Here is a 22,132-nt window from a genome sequence, read left to right as displayed (position 1 = left end):
TTAAACATTTTAAAGCGATATTGATATCATATTTTATAATAACTAAAAAGCAGTTGAACTAAAGTTTTAATTAGTGTTTTCATGTTTTTTATCCAAAAGCGAATAACTCCTCTCGGTTTATATTAGATGCCGCAACTTGTTCTAAACGGTTCGTGTTTCGGAGTTAAAGAGTTCAGAGAAGGTTGTAACCAATGTAAAGTAGACTCCTCGACTGTAGTAACTCTCTCGAGGTGAATAACATAAAAAAACAAAAAAAAAGAAACAGATTTATTAAAATTATATACATGTGTCTTATGGATGAAAAAACAATGCATTATGAATGGAAAAACAAAACAGAAAACGACATGCTTTGCAGAAAACCTCAAAAATTTTGGCAGATGGGTGATTACTAAAAGAAAAAGAAAATTTTAATCTAAATATAATATTACAGCAAAATCACAGCTCAAAAAAATTAAACGCGCAGAGTAGAAATTAAGTTTATTCACAACCCTCTACTCTACTTCAATAAATGATTTACTTTAAGTATTTGTTTGATAATAAAAAACACTCTCACATATCCTATAATATTGCTGTCTGAATGTTATTATCCTCTCATATTCTATAATATTGCTGTCACTGCAAATAATGATCTTAACAAATAAGTACTCAACACTCAGTACCGTCCGTTATTGAGCTATTACTAGGAAATACTACTTATATGCTGAGTCAGTGAAGTGGCCGGATGGTTGAAATTCGGAAATCATATCTATCTAAAATTTATAGTTTTTGGCATTGTTGATTTAAAACGAGTACAGAATAAAGAAAAGAAAAATTAACAAAATATTCCTTAAAAGCATAAAGCTTGTTTTTCAATATTAGAGAAAGGTTGCATAAGTTTAGCATGTTAACAGTGTATTGTTTTTTGCATTTTTGCAGAGTACCATAACTTAGTCTTTCCTCTCAAAGAATTTAAATAGATAGTTCATAAAAAAAAAATTTTTATACCAAAAACTGCGTTATTTCCAACACACCAAATTATTTCCTCTTAAGAAACCAGTTTCCTAAGATAAGCTTTTTTCAATGGAAATCAAAAAAACTCAAAATAAAATAAAAAATACACACAAAAGAAAACTAAATAAAATCTTATGTTTAAGGAATATGCTAAATTAAAATTAATTCCCAAAATTTAATCTCAACCGTAAATAAAACAATAATAAATCTTTCCTATCTCTAAAAATGTTTGCGATACTATTTTTTGAAAAAAAATATCGCTCTTGAAATACCAAAATAAAGCTCCGTGGAGAATATAACGCTCAATACTTAACAAAAATCCGCATCTCGTCTTCAGGGTCTAAAAACGTGTCATCTTAAGCAAATACACCGAGTACTAATCATAATTTAAATAGCATGATAACAGATAATGTATTATCTTACATAACCCATAGAATTAGCAGTAGATAAGCATAAAGTATTAAGAAAGTTAAAAATTTTTGATGATCTTGTTTCGTTCTTACGTAATTATTGTGTATTGAATAATAAAGAGTTATAACGGGGATGGTATATTTTTTTTAACAATAAAACAATGAAAGAATATTAACTATACAACCAAGTAATTAACACCGTCGAACTTGTATAAACATACTTAACCAAAAAAATTCGCACAAAAGCAAACTATTTTAGTAGCCTTTCCATAAAAGAGGTTAATCCATCTTAGGAACCTGCTCATCTAATGCAACCTTTTCCTAATAGAAATATATGCTATAACAGCTAATTGTAATTTAAGGTGCGTTTCAAGAGGTTCCCGTCAGTCAGTTATTAGTTTAAACAATATGTAAAATTTCCGTAAAATATCTGGCCTGCAAGATAAACGATTTGACTGTTTAAAGAGTAAACTCTAATCTTGCTGTGAACCACAAGTAATATTTTAAAACTTATTTAAAATGTAATATGCGTACCTAGATTTTCTGTTATATAATTTAATATAATGTAATTGCGCAATTTTGTTACGCATTAATTAAAATTAATTTTTACGTAAAAATGCTGTCATTAGGTTAACCTAATTTCAGCATGCTTTCCACCGATTGCACCCTCTAACATCGTGTGCAATATCTGTCCGCTTTTCTTTATGCTATCTTTCTAACCCGACTTCTTCTATCTTTTATTCTAACATACCTTCGTTCTTCCAAAACTCACTCTACTCATGGCCGTAGAGCGGTAATGACGCTCCCCTACTAGGGGCTGAACATGTCTCTGCGTGCCATGGTATAGTGGTCTCCGTATGGCAATTAGCTGGAGGAGAATAAACCACCATACCAAATTGCGCAATTTTATGGAATCCTAATTTTAGCTTTAATTTAAAGACTTGTGAAATTTCAAGTTTTTTTAATGCTAATTTAAATGAGGACTTGCTCGATGCTGAAATTACTTTAACTATTGCAAAGGCATTTAAACAATTGAATAATCATCAAGAAAAAAGAAAAAAAAGATTACAGCCATCATACATTTTTAATTACTTTTACTTAATAAGTGAAAAACATAACTTCAAGTGAAATAAAAAAAAAAAAATTTAAGTAATTTATGCATTTAAACATATTAAAAAAGCTTTAGCTCTTTTGATCTATGATTATGTTCTAACTAAAGACTTTTTTTAAATTTTATTTAAAACAATTTGAAGCAAACCGACTAAGCCTACCGTAAACAAACAAACAAACAAAATAAAAAATTTGAAGAATTTTTTTAATACACAAGCAGAAGTAGTTGTATTAAACAAAAATAAATTTTCAAGTATTTCATTAACATATAAAACATAATTTATAAGTTGTTACAGATAAGATTTTTATTAAAAAAAATAGATTTAAATTGTTCTAATTCGCCTTAACTACGTTGAGAGTTGTGTGATTTTGTTGTACAACAAGTGCGGCAGAAGTTGATTTGTTTATATTTCCGCAACCTTTATTGTCTTACAAAAATTTTTGAATGTATAGGAATGTCGTACATTTCATCGGTACAGAAATGTCGCACAACAGTTAATGAGCGACTGTTGCAAGACAAACTTGCAACTGTTAAAAACCAAGCTTATGTTACACACCAGCTATTAAAATACTTTCCTAGGATTTACCGTGTTCCGACAAATTTAAGTAATCCGTTTTCATTTTAAGACAATAAACAAACATGGTAACCTGAAAAAATAATTAGACTTATGACGAAAAATAATTTAGTAGCGTTATTTCAATACAGAAGGTTTTTATCCAATGTATATTGTTACTCATTAAATAAAATTAAGCTAGTCTCCAAGCTTTCAAAAATGAATCATTCTTCAGGTATAATATTTTAACGTACAGGTATAATATATTTTATTCAATAGTTATAGAAATAATAATAGTATTATTATTTCTATATATATATATATAACTTATATTATAAGTTATTATTATTTCAATGAGTATTATTATAATACTCATTGAAATAATAATAACTTATAATATAAGTTATAGTATATAGTATCTTATGGTGTAAGTAAAGAAAAGATATCAGCCTTTACTTTACAGCAGAAGTTTTTTGAGAACCAAGTATAGTTATCAATAGTAGTTATTCTCTAGACGATTGTATGTTAAAATAAGACTTTATTTTTTTTAAATATTTGAATAGTTACTTCGTAGTAATTATTAAAATAAGGTTCCTTTTTTTTTTTTTTGCAGGTGGTAGTGATTACGCCCATTTTACCTCTCTATTTAATAATATTAACGCAGTTGCAACCGACAATGCAGATTTTTTTTGTGGAAAAATAAGTAATCGAAATGTAGAATTCTGTGAATCTTTTGACAGAATTCTCAATGTTTTGAATCCTCTACAAATATCTTTAGAAGTTATTACACGATCTTGTGATAAATTTGATATTAGTCCTTCTTGCAAAGGTATCATTTTTTATAATCTATTGTATGTTTTTTTTTATTTTACCAAATCTATGTAAGTGTTACTTTTTCCTAGGGAATGGGTATCGAAGTATTGCAAATGTTGTGGAGTCATGTTTAAGTAAAGTGTTAGAGCTAAATGACCAAATAAAAAATGAACGGGAAAAGTTTTTTTTCCGCTCATATCACACATATATGGAACTTGATTCATATTCTCATGTATTAATGCGTCTTTTGTCAATTGTTCAATTTGCTATTATTCTATTAGAAGAAAGTAATTCTGGTTGCTTATTTCCAAAAGAAGAAAAAATTGATGAAAATGTAATGGCTGATTTTGAGAAAATAAATCGTGAATGCTTTTATGGAAGAGGTTTTGGGTTTCAGGTTTGTAGTTTTTGTTGCAAATACGCATATTTTTAGATGGTTTATTTTTATATGGTTATTTGGTATAGTTAATGAAATAATTTTGTAAATATTGTCATACTTTTAAAACATTTAGTTTACATTAAAACATTTAGTTTTACATTAAAAATTTAAACTTATTTTCAACTATCAAATAATAAACCAAAAATTGTTAGTTTTTTTACATTATTGCACAAAAAAAATAAATATGTTAAAGTTTATTTAATCAAAAACTATTGTCACAAAGTTCAGTTGTTAACCCTGTTTGTTTGTTTTTGTTTTACTTTAAAGTTCTTTGAAATATGTGTTAAATTATTAGTATCTATATTTTAATTTTGTAGAAAATTGTAAACAAAAATTAGTAAAAAATTTTAAAAAGACAGAAAAATGAAAGAGTTTTTAAATAAATTGTCTTTAAAAATCTGTAAAAGTATCCATTTATGTGGCTGATCCCAAAATAATATAAAATAAGTAATAACAATTGAGTAAGAATGTTTCACTAAAACAAATAAATTTAACAGTTAACTTAATAAAAATAAATGTTTTAAAAGAACTTTCAAAATAAATTTATAAAATAGCTTTCTGCTGATAATTTTTTTAGTTAAACATTATATATATATATATATATATATATATATATATATATATATATATATATATATATATATATATATATATTTACTTATATAAATGGTTGCATTTGGGAGTACAGAAGGTAAAAAATGATTCTTTTGCCATCAAATATGTCACTTTTAATTACTTTTGACTTTCGTCCAACATTTTCGTGTTGACAGAAAGTTAAAACCATTAATTTAATTACAAATTAATTGTTTTTTGTAAAAAATGCAAATATAATTGACCAGAATTTTTTTTTAAACATTCTGAATGTTTTTAAAACATTTTGAATGTTTTTAATATTATAAACAATGATTTTATTTTTATTTTTTTAATAAAATGTTTTTATTTTTATTTTTTTTACTGTAAATCATGCGCGAAGTGTTGCTACATCGACTATCTTATAGCCTGACTTGCAAGGGAGTGTTGCTACATCGACTGACAAATAGCCTGACTCGCAACAGAGTGCTGCCACATTGACTATCTTATAGCCTGACTTGCAAGGGAGTGCTGCTACATCGACGAGGGTTTGGTTGGGGCAGGCAGTCCATCAATTAAAAAAAAAAATTCCGGTCTTGCATTTTAATTTTTTTTTGTGTCAACAAAATACATTAAAAACTTTCTGATAACCAGTTAGGAGTTATCAAGGAGCTATCATCCAAAGTTCAATAAATCAAAACACATTCTTGTTTGTTCATTTTATTGTTCTTTATACAATAAAACTTTCTCAATGGGTACTCAACCTCAACTTTTCTGTATTCTTTTTTGTTTGCTGTCTTATCTGTCCAAAGGAAGTTATGATTATACCAATAATTACAACATATTTAAATATATTGTGCAGGTGCATAGCAGATCGTGTTGTTTGTGTGTGCGTAACTGAACTCTAAAGTTCAACAAAACTTTCGAATACCTGTGTTTTTTTATGCTTTCAAGTAAGTTCAATGTAAATTTAAAATGTTATTTCTTTAAATTTTGAAAAAGAGTCGATTTTATGACAAAACAGTAAAACTCAGATTTTACATCTATTATCTCTTTATTGAATTTGAAAAAAATTTAATTTCAATTTTTAAAACTTTCTGCAAAATTTTTCGAAAGAAATATAATGTTGACATTTTTTAGGAAAAACTAACGGACATAAATAACAATAAATGTGTGTAGATAACTACTGTAATATCACAATAAATTAGCCTGCTGCGGTAAGATACAGTATATACGTTGACTATTTTCTAGCCTGCTTAGGGTGGCTCTTAAAACAACATTTTTGAAAAAAACCTGTTCCTACCCCTTTACTTTGTTCTATATAATACTAAAACACTAGGTTTAAAATTTTTTTGAACAAAAAATTATTTTAGGGGTAGCTCAAATTTGACTGGTCCCTAAAATTTTGAAAATGAAAGTTCTTCTTAAGTATGTCAACCTGGTACTCAAAAGAAGCGAAATTATATAAAAACTTTAAAAACAGTAATCACTTTACAAAAAAAGCATGTTTAAAAAAACTATTTTTTTAAAACTTGAAAATAATGACTTTTTTTATTTTCAGCTTAAAAACAATAGTTTTTATGCATTTATTTAACAAAAAAGTTATTTTTTTTTAAATTGGTTATTATTTTTAAAGTTTTTATATAATTTCGCTTCTTTTGAGTATCAGGTATACTATCAAAATAAGCACTACTTGAAAACATTAGATGATAATGATGATGGAAACATTAGATGATTTTTTTATTTTTTTTGATATATGAACATCAATGGATATGAGTTCTCTTAATACTAATTTTTGTATTAAATCTAAGAAATTTTCGCTAGAATTTTGATACTAGCTCTAATAATTAAATCTCCTACATAATCTCTTGGATCCAGGCTTCTTATGGATTTTTTTGACTCCTTTAAAGCTTCTCTGAACCATCTAATCATTATCCAATCAGTCTTCTCTCTATTATTAGCATGGTCTTTGGGTATTTTATCAAGAAGTTTCGAATATCTTATCTGGACCCTGGTAACTCTTTGACAATCAATCAACCATTTTCTCATTCTACAGCTGATACTGTTCTATTTAAATTAGATGGTAGTTTGCATAATTAAATAAATAAAAGGTTTTGCTTTATTATGTATAATAGGCAGCTTAGTTTCTCTGCGCAGCGGCCTTGCTCGGAAAGGTTTGTGTTTCGGAGTTAAAGGGTTGAGAGAGGGTTGTACAACGAATAACAACTAAAAATAAAAATAAAAATAAAAACACAAAAAATTGAGTAGCCTCCTCGACTGTAGTGGCCCCCCTCGGGCCTTGGGGAGGTGAATAAAAAAAAAAAAAAAAAAAAAAAAAAAAAAAAAAAAAAAAAAAAGCTGGTTTGAGTTTGATCTAATTTCTGTGAAAGCTGAGGTCTGCTGTGTGTAGAGAATTCTCGACCAAAACATAGCTATTTACAGCTAATATTTATTGCAGTTGATGAATGCCAACAGGCTTATTGAGTTGTCTACTTTATGCCTTCTAAAATTATCATTCACTGTGAATCTCTTTTAGAAACTTATATACATTTATTGCAATGTTACTATCTCCTAAGGTTACCTCTCTTATTGTGTTTGCCATTTTCTTTTAAATCCTCTCCAAGTCTCTTATTTGTCCCTGTATGAAATGCTGTCATCATATTTGGGCTGGTTCTTCTAATCATGTTCTTTTTCTTCTAAACAAGGTTTAAGTGTGTTCTAAATGTAGCTGGATCTACTCTAGCAGCCGAGCTTGAGCATCTGTTCCTTTCAGCTCAAGCAGCAAAAGAAGACTTGTTGCATCTCTTTCTCTTATTTACAAATACTACCAAGGTCCATAGGTCAAAAAATCTATCATCCCTAATCTGTGTCAAAGAATCTACCACCTCAGGTCCCACCAACCCAGTTTTCTTGCTTGTTAACAATGTCATTTTTTTAGGGTAATTCCCAACTTTAATAGTTATTGCTTGCTATCTTGTTGGTAGTAAATTATTAAAAAAAAAATACGCTCCATTGCTTCTATGTCAAGACCCACTGTATATACACTCTGCTGCTCCAATTGCTAAATAAAAAAGTAAAAACAAATAAATTGAAGTTTATATACAGTATAGAAAAATATAAAAATAAAAACATTGTGAATTAAAAAATTGATTTTTATTAATAACCATTATTACTTCAGAAATCTCATCAAAGTTTTTTTTTTAAATCTCATTTAATCTCATTTAATCTAATTTAATCTCAGTAAAGTTTTGGTTCTTTTAAAACTTCTAGAGTCCGATTGTTTTACTTGATTTATAGAAATTAAAAATTATATTTAAAAATGAAACCTAGCAATTAATCAAGGGTCATCATGCAAGATATTTTGTAAATTGTGTTCTAAAATGTCAACTAAATTGTTGATTAATGTTTTGATAAAAATTTTGTAAATTTTTTGTCTATAAACATGTAAAGTTTAATGTTAACCACAAAATATTTAATATTACAAAAGCATTGTTATTTTAAGTAAATTGAGAGTAGCATTGTTTTATTTAAATGAATGTTTTTAAAACTGAATGAATGAAGTTAAAACTGATTGAATAAAGATATGAAGGTTAAACTATGATTGCAACAATGTTTTGATTTCATTAAAAAACAAGTTATTTCATATTGTTTTGAATCTGTAAGAACAACATAATTGTATTTTGTTTTGTCGTTGTGATTTAGCAATGAGCAAGCAATAACCCCTCCCCCCCCTCCAATTAATTTGTATTCACTGAAGTATATCTAAAATAATTAATGTTAAATTTTTTTTATTAATCTAAAAGTATTTTAGATATATTTAATACATTTTAGTATGTCGAATCATTAAAAAAGCCTTTGAGATTTGTTGGAGTAATTATGGCAGCTTATTCTGATGGCTACAGTCGACACGATCATTCGCTGTCTCGAGCTCTATCATCTGTTATACACAGTGGAAAATATTATATAAATCCTGAACTTCGTGCAAAACGTATTACTGAGTTAACACAAAAAGCAAATGTTTCCTTTTGCAAAGCATTTTGGTCACTTACTGAAAACTATGGTGTTCAAGTAAGTAAAAATGTTCTTTTAAATAATGGCCTAACATTAAGGGCTGACATTGCATGCCTTCAAAATAGTTGACTAAACTTAACTGACACTGTTGAGAAAAGAGGTTTGTATAATGTTGTATAAGAAAAAGGATTTGCTAATATGTGTTTTTTGAAATTTAAAAACACAACTTTCATTTTATTAAACAATTTAATTTTTAAATTATAAGAAAGTTTATTAAGTATTATAATGTTCCCTAAATTTTCAGAAACATATTTCTTTTTTATAATTCTTTACAGCCAGAAAGAAAATAAAAAAGTAATTTTAAGTTAAATAATCTTGAAAAATTATACTCTTTCTTTACTTTTACAGTAAAACCAAGAAATCAGATTTTAGCATCAGTTTTACTTTTTGTTTTAGTATGCGCCATAACTAATTTTTATTTTAGCATGCACTGTTACTTAGCAACAATTATACTTTTTATTTTAGCATGCACCGTTACTACTTTGTCCAGCAATGGCTGTCAATGCAGAACTTTCAATCCCTAATGATCCTATTAATGTTAAAACGCTTGAAAATAAGACAATTGAAATTGTTCTTCCCTCCTTAAATGGAAAGGTTGTTAATGTGCGGGCACGTTTGTTGTCTTATGTGTGGAGAGAAGGACAGGTATTTTAAAATAAAAAAATAGTTGCGTGAAATTAGTTATTAGTTTTTATGAATTACTAAAATATTTATTCTTTAGTAAAAAGTCGTCTTAAGTTGAAAAAGAACTTTTACTTTATTATTGATTTATTATCATCATTGTTATATAAATAGTTCAGGTATTCATAATGCTCTCCTCTACATTACTTAGATTCTTTTTTAATTTTTTTCTTTCTTAGATAATCTATTACACATTCTATCATACTTTTTTAGTTCTTTGATTTTTAGTTTGTTTTTCAAATGTTTTTTAAGTTTTTCAAACTAATCTTTTTCCTTTCCTTTTCCTTTGTTGTTTTTCATAAACTTCTATTTCTTGTAATAGAAATTGAAGTTTTTCAGGTTTTTATTCTTGCTCTCACCTCTCATCTTTCATTAAAAAGAATTTTTAACCATCTAAAATAAAGCAAAATTTGATTTAAAGTTAGGAGAAATTTTTGGATATCATTTACTTTTAGTACATTAGCTTCATTCAAAACGAAACTTTTTTAAAAACAAACTGCTTTGCAAACAAAGTTATTCATAAACAAAGTATTTGAAAAAAATTTTTTTATTCATATTTGGTCTTTATATTCTATCTTTCAAACATCATTGTTATCAGTTTTATTCAAACATTGTTTGCTATCAGTATCTCCTTTGCATTTTCAATCAAAATAAATTAGTTACATTTAAAAGAATTCATTTGAAAGAGACTTGTCTACTGAATGAGTCTTGTCTATGCAACAATCACATTTATATTGTTTGAAATAGACTTATCGCCAATCCTATTGAAATCTGATCAACTGGTATGATAAAATAAACAGCATTTTTATTTTGGTTATTTTTTAAGATTATTAAAAAGATTTTCTTTAAGAAGAGAGTATTGAAAGTTTTAAAATTGCTTGCTTTTCATCAACATCTTTTCATCATCAGGTACATGAAGTAAATAATAGTAAATCAATGCTTGGTGCTAAGCCCGCGCCACCTTCACGTTATCTGATGTTTCATGCACATGGTGGTGGCTTCGTTGCCCAATCTTCAAAATCTCATGAGGTAAACATTTTTATTTGAAATGAGTTTCCAAATTTAAAATATAATAATATAAGCCTTTGAAAAAAGCTTCACAACCGACAACAAGAACCCTTCAAGTTTTTTGTTTAATAGTTGTTAAATATATAGATGTTATAGGCAACTATTAAAAGAGTCTAATATGAACTCATTTTTATTATATTAGATTTTTCTATTAAGCATGAATTAATAACGTTATTTTTTTGTGTGTAAAAAAATTTTTTTATAATGAGTGAGAGTAAAATTGAGCTGTTTACCAAAAAATTATCACTTGTATAAATTGAAATTAAAAAGGAATAAAAAAATTTAGGTCTTGCAACCAAATTTTTTTTTTGCTTATTTTTTCTTTTTTTTTATTATTCGCAAGTTTAACATCAAAAGTTTTTTTTTGAGATTCTTATATTACAACTATTCTCAAACAATAACCTAACAAGAAATTTTTTTTTTTTTAAGTGTTTAAAGGGGATTACTTTGTTAGTAATATAAAAAAAAAACAATCCTGTTGTCATTTGCCAGCATCATAAAAGAAACAAACAGTTCTATTGTCCTTTGCCAGTAACTATTACTCTGGATGTGGTTTATAACTTTTATTTAGTTTTTTCATGATGAACCATTTGCTGTTAAAAGTGAAATGGTTAAATGGTCTAATTTAATCTTTAGTTGTGGCTCAAGCACTCTTTACTCTTGTCCTTGATGCCTCTTCTGCTCTGTTAACTGATCCAATTTTATCTTTACAATAATATAACTTAACACTTGTTTGTAGGTATTATTTTAATGTTGCTATTACATCAATTTCTCATATGAGTTCTTTATTGTATTTACTATACGTACATCTAAGTTCAAAACTAAGTGCAAAACCAGCAACAATAGTGTAATGAGGGTTAAAAGTATTTAGCATTAAATCTTCTATAAACATTGTGAAACAAAGTTTATTGAAGCTTTATAAAAGTTTATAGAAACTCTATAAACTTTGTGAAACAAAGAATATTTAATGCTATAATAAATACTTTTATTACTCACTTTGTGAAAACTGTGTAAGCTTTATACACCCTACATGCACACACCCTACATGCATAACTTTAAACATTCTTCATATGCAAATACAATAAACTTCAATAAAGATTGTTCTCACATGGTTCAGGGTGTTTCACATTGTTTAGGGTGGAGATAAAAATCTCTATGAGAATTTCATAGAGATTTTTAAAAAGGTTGTCTTGCTAGTGAAACAGGTATTAAAAGTATTTATTTAGACTTTATTCATAAAATAGATGTGTCCCAATTAAATAAAGGACTGAAAATCTTTTTAAAAAGAAATCTGTTTACTGATTCTATTTACGATTTGAACATATTTATAGATGAGATGTATAAAACAATAAATATGTATTCAGTTTTCAAAAAGTAAGTTAGTGCATTTTTGACCACTATTTTATGTGACCCTAATATAAATTTTGTTTGAACTTGTATTCTTAAGTCTTAAATTGTTTTAAACTTAAATCAGTTAAACAATTAAGTCCTTTTTGGCTCCTTTAATAGTAAGTGTTGTTGGATCGTTGCTGATTTTTTTTGATTTAATAAACTCATCTCTTGCAATGAAAAATATTTTTATAAAGATTCTTCTATGAAAATTGATGAGAGCAGAAGTATCTATACATATTTTTTAATAAATTATTTTCATTTACATTTTCATTTTCTTTTATTTTCTTATTATTTTTTACTTTTTATAGTAAACTCTTATAAAAATAAAAAATAAAAATAGAATTGCACATGAATATTTATGAAGGAGATAGCAATATTGATGAATATTTATGAAGGAGATAGCAATATTGATGTATATTTACGAACGAGAATATTGATGTAATTTTTAATGATAAAGTGTAAATCCAAAGTCACTCATTGACTCACAGTCACGGCAGTCTCTATTTTCTGTTGATTTTATTATTTATTTATTACATTAAACTTTTATTTTTTCATGAAAATTCACTTAAGACATTACTTGTTAATGAATTTTATGACATTAAAATGTTATAATTTTTTACTTTTAGATTTACCTTCGATATTGGGCAAAGACTCTTAATATTCCTATACTTTCTATAGACTATTCATTATCTCCAGGAGCACCCTTTCCACAGGCATTGAATGAAATCTACTTTGCTTATGCTTGGGCTCTCCAGAATCTAAGCAAGCTTGGAAGCACTGGGGAGAAAATAGTATTTGCTGGTGATTCTGCGGGTTAAAGTTTGAATTTATTTTATTTATAGCATAAAAAAATATGTAATCTTTTTTTTAACGGTTTTAAATTTCAAACTACACTCAATGTTTGTGGTACTAACAGGTTTTCTTAGTCCACACTCTTGGTCACATTCTCGGTCCATGCAAAAATTTAAAAGAATGTTTACTTCCATTAAAGAGGTTTTTTTTCCAAAATATCAAAAAAATGACTATATCAAGTTTAGTTTTAAATTTTTTTTGTGTATAATAAATTAGTAATTAACGTCTATTTAAATTTTTTTTTTAAATTTTTTTTGAAATCTCTAATTTACTTTTTATTTTGTTGATGTATTTAATTATTTGTTACTTTTTATTTTGTTGATGTATTTAATTGTTACTTTTTATTTTGTTGATGTATTTAATTAATTGTTACTTTTTATTTTTTTAATTAATTGTTTAACAAGTAGCAAAATAAAATATTTTTTTTCTATAAATTTATAACACAAATTAATATAAGTTTTTATAAATTATATACATAAATTTTTAACACAAAAATTTATTTGATTATGTGTTTATCAAATCATAAAAAAGTATTGTGCCACAATTAGTGTAATTTGTCTTACTAACCCATACTTTTTTCTTCAGATTCATAATTAAGTTGTCTGGTCATATATCATACTTTAAATACATAATCTCATGCTATAAGTGTATACTTTAAATACATAGTTTCATTTTATGACCAGTTATAGTGTTGATCAGTTATTCTTTAATAAGTTTGTAGGTGTAAAGTTGAAATGATGTGTTTAAATGCTCATTGCCTATTGATTCATTTTTATTCAGTTGCCAGTTGGATTGCATTGAATCTTCTTGTATTTTCTAATCATCAAAGTGTTTTTTATCCGAAATCTTTAAAAAACAAAACAAAAAATTAAATTAGTAAAAAAAATCTGGATTTTAGAGACTCCAATACATAATACATTTATTACTCTCGAACTAAATATTTTTTTATTGAAGTTACCTAATCACTCATAGTGATAAGGTAGTTTCAATAAAAAAATAGTTTCTGGTTTGTAAACATATTAAGAATAAAATAAGAATTTTCTTGTTGTTGCTGTGTTTTTCGTGCAATTAGAATGCTATTAAACTTAATACTGAATAAACTTAAGTTTAATACAGAATAAGTTTTATATTGAACAGATTACTACTGTTTTTCTACTTTTCTTTGCATCTATAGCAGCCGTGGTGCACTGCCTCATAAACATAAGATCCGTGGTTCAAACCCTACTTCTTGGCAAGTTTTGCAACATCGGTTAGGAAGGAGGCATGAACTTTTAATTAAATGCTCATCCAAAGTGCTCTGTGATAAGAGCGTAAGGACTTCTTGGTGCACCTAAATAAAATTAAAAAAAAAAATTGAAATTAATGATCATAAATTAAATATTTACTTTGAATTATTTAAATGTCAGTAATAGATTAAACATGACTGAAATCTGCTGGAGATATAACTATATTGTTTTTGATTTGATAAATTCTTCGGCAAATTTTTGTACTAAAAATAATTTTTTAATCTTTAAACTTATTTTATCTTATTAATCTTTAGTAGAGATAAGAAATATTTAATTCTTAAAAATACTGTTGTTAATACTGCTAATTAATTGCTAATTGATACCACCAGTATCCTGAAAAAAGATCATTCAGGATATTGGTAGTATTTTGTAGATCTTTCAGGATTCTGATGATATTTTGTAGCAAATTTTATTAATGCAAAATAGAGGGTCATTATATTAAATTTGGAATTTCATTAAGTTTTTAAGGCATTACCGATTCTGCTTGTTAGTTGCTAAACATAATCTGCAGTTTAATTTTTGTTGGAGAGTTACCGAAAATCTTCTTTCAGATGAACTTTTGTGATATTTGGTGGGTGCATATCTTTTGTACCAGTTGTATGCTTTATGCTTATAGCCTTACTGATTGAGCAAACTAAATTAGATTATAATTTTCATAAACTAAATTAGGCTAAATATATGTTTACCAAGTTGTAGTGTACCTTAATGAATATTATTAACTGCTTTATTATAAAGAGTTGATTGAACATTTTTTCAGTTTTAGTCGTTTTACTCGGAGCTTTTATGTTTAAACTTTTTTTTAGTGTCTCAAGTGTTTTATTTTTTTTTGTTTTTTTGAGTCTAGTGACTGGTCATACTGGTCATGTGATTGGATATGTGATAGTGATTGGATATGTGATATGTGATTGAATATGTATACAAACTTTTATACTGGTTATACTGGTCATACTGGTCATGTGATTGGATATGTGATTGAATATGTATATCAAATACAGTTAATGTGTAGGATGTGTGTGTGTGGTTTTTTACAAGCAGTTTACTTTAGTTGATTTTCTCAAAACAAACCTGATTAAAAGTTTTGATTAAATTTCTCTTTCTTTGTTAGTCCAGTTAGTTTTCCCAGGAAAAAAAATACTCATAGCTTCAAAGAGGCTTCAATTATTAGAGGCTTCATAGAGACTTCAATTATTAGAGGCTTCATAGAGACTTCAATTATTAGAGGCTTCAAAGAGACTTCAATTATTAAAGGCTTCATAGAGACTTCAATTCTACAGACTTCAATTATTAGAGGCTTTATAGAGACTTCAATTTTTTAAAAAGAAAAACAGAAACAAAAAGTTTAATTAAGTTTTTAACTATATAAGTTTTTGTTCATTTTTTTTAAGTTAAATTTTAAATAAGTTTTGACTTTTTTTAGTTGTAGTTTTCACAAATATTAAAACAGTAGAATTAAAAAAGTTCAGTTAATGAATTACCTTTGTTTATGAGATCTAACATTAAAAAAACTGCCACAGCAGAATTAAAACAGTTCAGTTGATAAATTACCTTCTTTTATTTTAAATTTATTTTATTTTAAACTTCTTTTATTTTAAAATAGGTTTTGATTAATTCTTTTATTACTGTTAATATATTTTTTCATTTATGTTATGACAAATATTAAAATAATTTATATATATTTTTAGAATCATCAAATGTTTATGTTGTTTTTAAAAAAACTATGTTATTTAAAAATTTAAAAAATATCTTTTTATTTAGGTGCAAATTTGGTTACAGCTGTTGCTCTCAAAGTAATAGAAGGAAACTTTCGTTTACCAGATTCTATTGTATTGGCTTACCCTCCGATGAGGCTTCAGTACTTACCATCTCCATCACGTATCTTAAGTTTAATGGACCCTCTATTACCAATAGGTGTTTTAAAGACTTGTATTAGTGCTTACACTGGAGATGTTATCAAAGATTCTTTTGAACTAGTAAACTCTAGTTTCTACGGAGAAACCTGTAATCCTTATGATTTAGATATCGGTGATACTCTTGATGAGTGCGATATGAGTTATAGACGAGCTTTTTCTGAAAATGACATGGCCAAATTAAAACATTCAAATAAAAATGATTTTGATGATAATGAGCGTTTCTATAGTGATTTCTCTTATTCAGACAGTTCTTCGACATCAAATGATTTTAGTTTGGTAAATGACTTTTCATTATCAGACAGTTCAATTGACGAAAACAAGGCCCCATCTTTGCTACGCTCTTTTACATCGAGTTTTTCAAGCAGAGTTAAACTTATGACACTTAACATGACAACATATCTATATGGAGCAGAAAATGTAGAATCTAAGTTTGCTAATAAATCTGATTGTTCAACAAATTCTCTCAATGTATCTAAAAGTAAAAGAAAAAGTTATGAATTTCAAGCATCATTCAAAAATGAATTATTCAATGTGCAAAAAAATTTACAAGAGTCATCTATTAAAGAGCTACCACTTGAATCTATAAAATTTACAAAAAGTTTTAGTATTTGTAAAGAATGCCTTCATCGCTCTGAAAATTGTATTTGTCAGTGTCTCATTCCAAAAGTTCGTCTTAAAAACACTGATAAATATCGCTCATCTTGCCATTACAGAAATCGCTCATTGAGCTGTTGTAATGAAAAAAGTATAAATCCTAAAATAAAAAATCTATCGCATAGTGCATCTTCATTACTGGAAGAAAAAATATTTGACAATGATGACAATACAGAACTATTGTCTCAAAGTGAAAATTCTTGTGGACTAGAAATGCGTCCATGCGGCACATTCAGCAATAATATACCGTCAAACTTGGGTTATTTAAAAAATTCTCCAATACCTAATGTCCACTCATCTTTCATGAGCGCTACAAGTGCCTCATTTGAGTTAGGAAAAAATCCATACTTGTCTCCATATTTAGCAAGTGATAGCTTACTTAAAAGGTTGCCCCCAGTTACTATTGTGGTATGCTTTACTTTTTATTGCTGTTATATGTGTATAGGTGTGTTTTGTGTGCATATATATATATATATATATATATATATATATATATATATATATATATATATATACAGTGGGTGGCCATCACATTAGGACCAGTGGAAAGTTTGAGTAAATGTTGTGTAAAAATAAACTTTAAAATAAAAAGATAAATAAAGCTTCAATTTAAAGCATAAAGTTTTATTGTCAAAGTATAAAGCAATAAAAACAAAATTTTTAAACCTTTTAAGTATTTTGTCAAACCATCTTTGTTGGCATTAACTGCATCAATACGTTGTGACATGTTTTATATTCTTTTAATAGTGTTTATAGTTTCTGTCAACTCTGGTTTTACAGTTTTATAGTCAACTCTGGGTTATTGTGCTAGATCATGATAATCTTTTCCATATGATCTTGCTTGTTAATTTCTTTTCCAATCTCTTGTTTGATTTTGCTTGTTAGTTGTTATTTCTTTTCCAATCTCTTGTTTGATCTCAAGTGTTTTGTTTCTTAAATGCTATAAAATGCTATAAAAAGTTATACAATTTATCTTCCAATCTCTTGTTTTTCTAGCTCTTAAATGTTTTCAGTAGGGTAAAGATTGCCAGATGAGTTGCCTGACAAAGGCAATGCATCAATTTTTTCTGTTTTAAATAAGCCATAAAAATTTTGTATACAAAGTTGTGTTGTTTTGCAATGTGGCAAGTAGCCCCATTTTGCATATATTTAAGGTTTTTGGCTTTTATGAGTTATATGGCGGTTGCTAACCATGGCTAAGCAAATGGATTTTCAGAAATTGTTATACTGTCTCATTGTCCCAACCACTTTGTATAGACATCCTGCTCATAGCCGAAAATGACAGAGCTGATCATTACCAAGGGTGGATGCTTGACTGTTTTCAAAATGCAGCTTGGATGAAACTTTTTAATTGATCTGCGGGAAAAAAAAAGCCGTTTTTGTCCATCATTACTTGAAAAGTTGGCTCATTTGAGAAGCAAATTTAAAGTAATGTTTTTAAAAGTACTGGGGTATATTTTCAAATAAAGTATGAATAAGAATAAGGTTAAAATAATTTTAAAAAAATACCTTTTTCAATCCTCAACAGACCAATGACAGTGATTTTGAGCCCAATCCTTTTTTTGTCATGTAAGGGATTTGTGTCAGTATCTTGGCCAAGCGGTGGCACATTAATCCTTCTGTCTGACCCATGGTCTGGTCTGACACAGCAACACATGTTTTTTAGATGAGTGTAGTCAATACTTTTAGTTGCTTTTTTCTTTTCTCCAGGAAGATATTACTAATGATACTGTCTACTCTAGGTGTTGTTTTACGCTAAGAAGGTGGTCTCCTTGAACCAAACTTCTCCAGTATCAGTTTTTTTCTGACTTGCAATACAGTTAGGTGAGAAGCCTTTACAGTTAGTGCAGTTTTTTCTGAAATTGTTGTGTAATCTGAGTTCAATCCCCACCACGTCCCTGGTAGTACCGCGCTCAACTTGTTTCTCCGCGCAGCGGCCTTGTTCATCAAGGTTCGTGTTTCAGAGTTAAAGAGTTGAGAGAGGGTTATTACCACTATTAAGTAGCCTCCTCATCTGTAGTGGCCTTCTCGGCCTTGGTGAGGTGAATAAAAAAAAAAAAAAAAAAAAAAAAACATCTAATTTCAATTATTTTTGTAAGTGTAGTATCATGTTTCTTCCTCATTACTGAAAATTTAAATTTAAAACTTCAAAGAATGAGTAGAATTTGTTATCTTTATATAAATATATAAAAAAAAGACATAAATTTATATAAATTTTTTTTATAAAGATAATCCCTAACTGATTTTATTTGAGTTCATAAAAAAGTAATGAAATCAAACACTTCAGCTAAAATTAAACTAAATCACACTACTACACACTAAAACTTCAATCACACTTACAAATAAAAAAATCTCAAATAGTACAAAATGCAACACATTGACTATAACATGTGCTTGCGGATAGTCAGAATTGCCATTTGATTAAATATTTATTAAACTTTACTTAAAATAGAAATAACTTGACCTTTAACAAATAATAAAAAGCAAATTCATCTTATCAAATGTGAATTAAAGCCATCTTTTTTATATAAATTGTAAAAAAATGAATGGTCCTAATGTGATTGTTACTATTAGCGATGTATTGGCATTTGTGACTTTTAGATCATTCCGGTTCCGGCCAGAATTATAATATTTCAGGCCAGATAGCCAGAATTTTTTTTTTTAATTATTTTTTTTAAAACATGTGACACATACTGTTTACATTGAATCAAAAAATCATTGTCCTACAGGGCAATGAAGAACTATAGGAAAACCTAGGTAAAAAATACTAAGTTCTCACAAAATGTAATTTTAGGTAAAACTACAGTTAGGCGGTCCAAAATATTTTTTTGATTGTTGCGCTCTCGTCAGTGGAGGGTTTTTAAACATTAAAAATTGTAATTGAAATAATAAAAGAAAAAAGATCACATGCCAAACCCTCAGTCGATGTAGCAGCACTTCCTTGTAATTGCAGGCTATAAGATAGTCAATGTTGTAATACCCCTTGCAGCAGCAGGTTATAAGATTATGGATGTAGCAGTACTGTTGGCAAATTCATCTTATCAAATGTGAATTAAAGCCATCTTTTTGATATAAATTGTAAAAAAATGAATGGTCCTAATGTTACTATTAGTGTAACAATCAAATTACATCCCTAGTTACTATGTTGTTGTGGTTGAACTTTGTGTTAAAAATTTTATACTACTTTGTACAGTGTACATTGATAACATTTTGGTGAGCTTTGCTTACCTTTTTTCAATCTAAAATAATGATAAATAATGCAAACCTTTAGGAGTTGTCCACAAATTGTGTCACTCAATTTTTGACATTTTTTGACCACCAACCCCCCCCCCTCCTTCTCGCCCCCCTTGTAACACATTGCAACATTTTATTGATATCCCCTTCCCCTTTCCCCCCAATATTATGCAATAATTTTGTACAACAACCCCCACCCCACCCCACCCCTAAAGGAATTTTTTTAAACAATTTTGAATATAACAATGACTATAATTTTCTTAGCTTTTTTGAGTAAATTAATTAGTACTTTATCACTATTCTAAACATGATCCTAATTTTAAATAGCTATTCTTCCAATATATACATGCCAAAATATTATTTTATAATTGTAATTTTCTCACATTTAGCAATGTTAGCATGGCTGAGTGGATTCTGCTTCAGGCTAGTAAACCAAGGGTTTGAGGTCCTTCTCTCAGTGTTAAAATTTGTTAATTTTTTTTTAGTTAGTGCACATTAGTTGTTTTTTTTTTGTTGCTGCACACTTTTGCGCACTGACTTAAGGTTCTACACTTGGACCTTATAAAAGTCAAAGGGCAGAATGTGCACTGCACATAGACTCTTACAGCCATAGGCGCAACGCATTGCGTCTACCGCAATAACAGTCCGCTGTAACAGTCCGTTAACAGACTGTAACTACTCCATTAACAGAGTGTACATATTGACTAAGTAAAATTTAGGCGCAGTTGATTTTACAATTAACATGTAAATACATCAACTGAGGGTTGTGGTTTGGTCAGATTATTTAATTAAAAGAAAGTCTTCTCTAGATTTAAAACTGACTGGGACACTTTCTATAATCTTCTTCGTGATGACCTTGGGAAGCAATCCTTTGTATTCCTGCTGACAAATGTGCTTCTTACACAACTTCTATGATTCAGGCTGGCATGTAATCTTTTATTTCCTTTTGATGATTCTAAGTCAAGCGTCACTATTTTCCTCTCATTGTGCTGCTGCAATTTCCAATCGAAACCATTACTTCCATATCTATTAGCAATAAAATTTTTGAGAAAACAGATGTCTGTTTATTATTGCTCAATACCATTGTAAAATAATTTTGTCTAATTCTAAAGCCTGCTATTCTCAGGTCATGAAATCTTGTATTTTATATAAGCAAGGTTTTGAGTTTAATTAAGAAACACTTAATCTCTCATCTTGAATCTAATGAAATACTTTCTGATCATCAATACCGATTTCAATCTATGTTAAGGGTAATAACTGATAGGCTTTATTGTATTGTCATTGAACTAAAAATAAAAATGTTGCAAATAGTTGTAAATGCACCAATTCTATACTATATTTTCTATATTATACGCACAAATTCTATACACTATTTTATATATCTTCTATATTTCTATGTTTTCTGTATTTATATAAAAAAAAACTAAACTTGTTTAGAAGAAAACATTTTATTTAAAATAATAAATTATTAATAATATATTGATTAAAACTTTTCTTTAATTGGCTCTGCATCTAGTCAGCAATCTTGAGCTAGTTTTATAAAGGTCTCATACTATATAAAACTTGTTTTTCAAAACCTGGTTTTTTTACCGTTTCTTAATATCTTTAACTTTCTACATCAGGAACACATTCAAAAATATTATATTTAAAGGCCATCTATTACATTATACTATAAAAAACAAATAATTAAGTTCTGCAAAAACATTATATGAAATTAAAATTGGATTTGTTACCTACAATTACATTAAGTAACTTAACTTATATAAAAATGTTTTAAGTAACTATTCAATTTATGTTATCGTATTTATAATATTTAAGCAATTTATATAATTACCATAAATACACAGATCTTCCATCAACATCTGTATGTTTAAAGTTTATTAACTTTTTTACATGAAAAGTGTTTTTTAAGCTAAATGTGAACAATACAGCTACAAACATAGGATATTTTACACTTAAAAGTAAAATTATGGAACCCATAAAAACATACCATATTGCTCTATACATAAGAGTATTGGTTTTACTCGAGAATCTTGAGAAATTTTATTAAGAGACAGATTGCTTGCGCCTTTCTTGTTTATAGAACCCTCCCTCCTTC

General features: G+C 27.7%; 1 protein-coding gene across 1 annotated transcript in view; it reads left to right on the top strand.

Annotated features, from left to right (window-relative positions):
- Positions 1-2,704: 2,704 nt before the first annotated feature.
- The window catches only part of LOC100210426 (hormone-sensitive lipase), a 21,144-nt gene continuing 1,716 nt past the window's right edge, over positions 2,705-22,132 (top strand). The window contains exons 1-8 of the mRNA XM_065787162.1: positions 2,705-3,299; positions 3,678-3,893; positions 3,967-4,274; positions 8,718-8,954; positions 9,423-9,602; positions 10,548-10,667; positions 12,725-12,911; positions 15,992-17,208. Coding sequence (XP_065643234.1) covers positions 3,179-3,299; positions 3,678-3,893; positions 3,967-4,274; positions 8,718-8,954; positions 9,423-9,602; positions 10,548-10,667; positions 12,725-12,911; positions 15,992-17,208 — 2,586 coding nt within the window. The 5' untranslated portion in view covers positions 2,705-3,178. The remainder of the gene's footprint in view (positions 3,300-3,677; positions 3,894-3,966; positions 4,275-8,717; positions 8,955-9,422; positions 9,603-10,547; positions 10,668-12,724; positions 12,912-15,991; positions 17,209-22,132) is intronic.

The sequence above is a fragment of the Hydra vulgaris genome, chromosome 01 (genome assembly GCF_038396675.1).
Source record: "Hydra vulgaris chromosome 01, alternate assembly HydraT2T_AEP".
Classification (NCBI taxonomy): Eukaryota; Metazoa; Cnidaria; class Hydrozoa; order Anthoathecata; family Hydridae; genus Hydra; species Hydra vulgaris.
The sequence above is the reverse complement of the archived record's forward strand: the minus strand, read 5'-3'. Positions and strand labels throughout refer to the sequence as shown.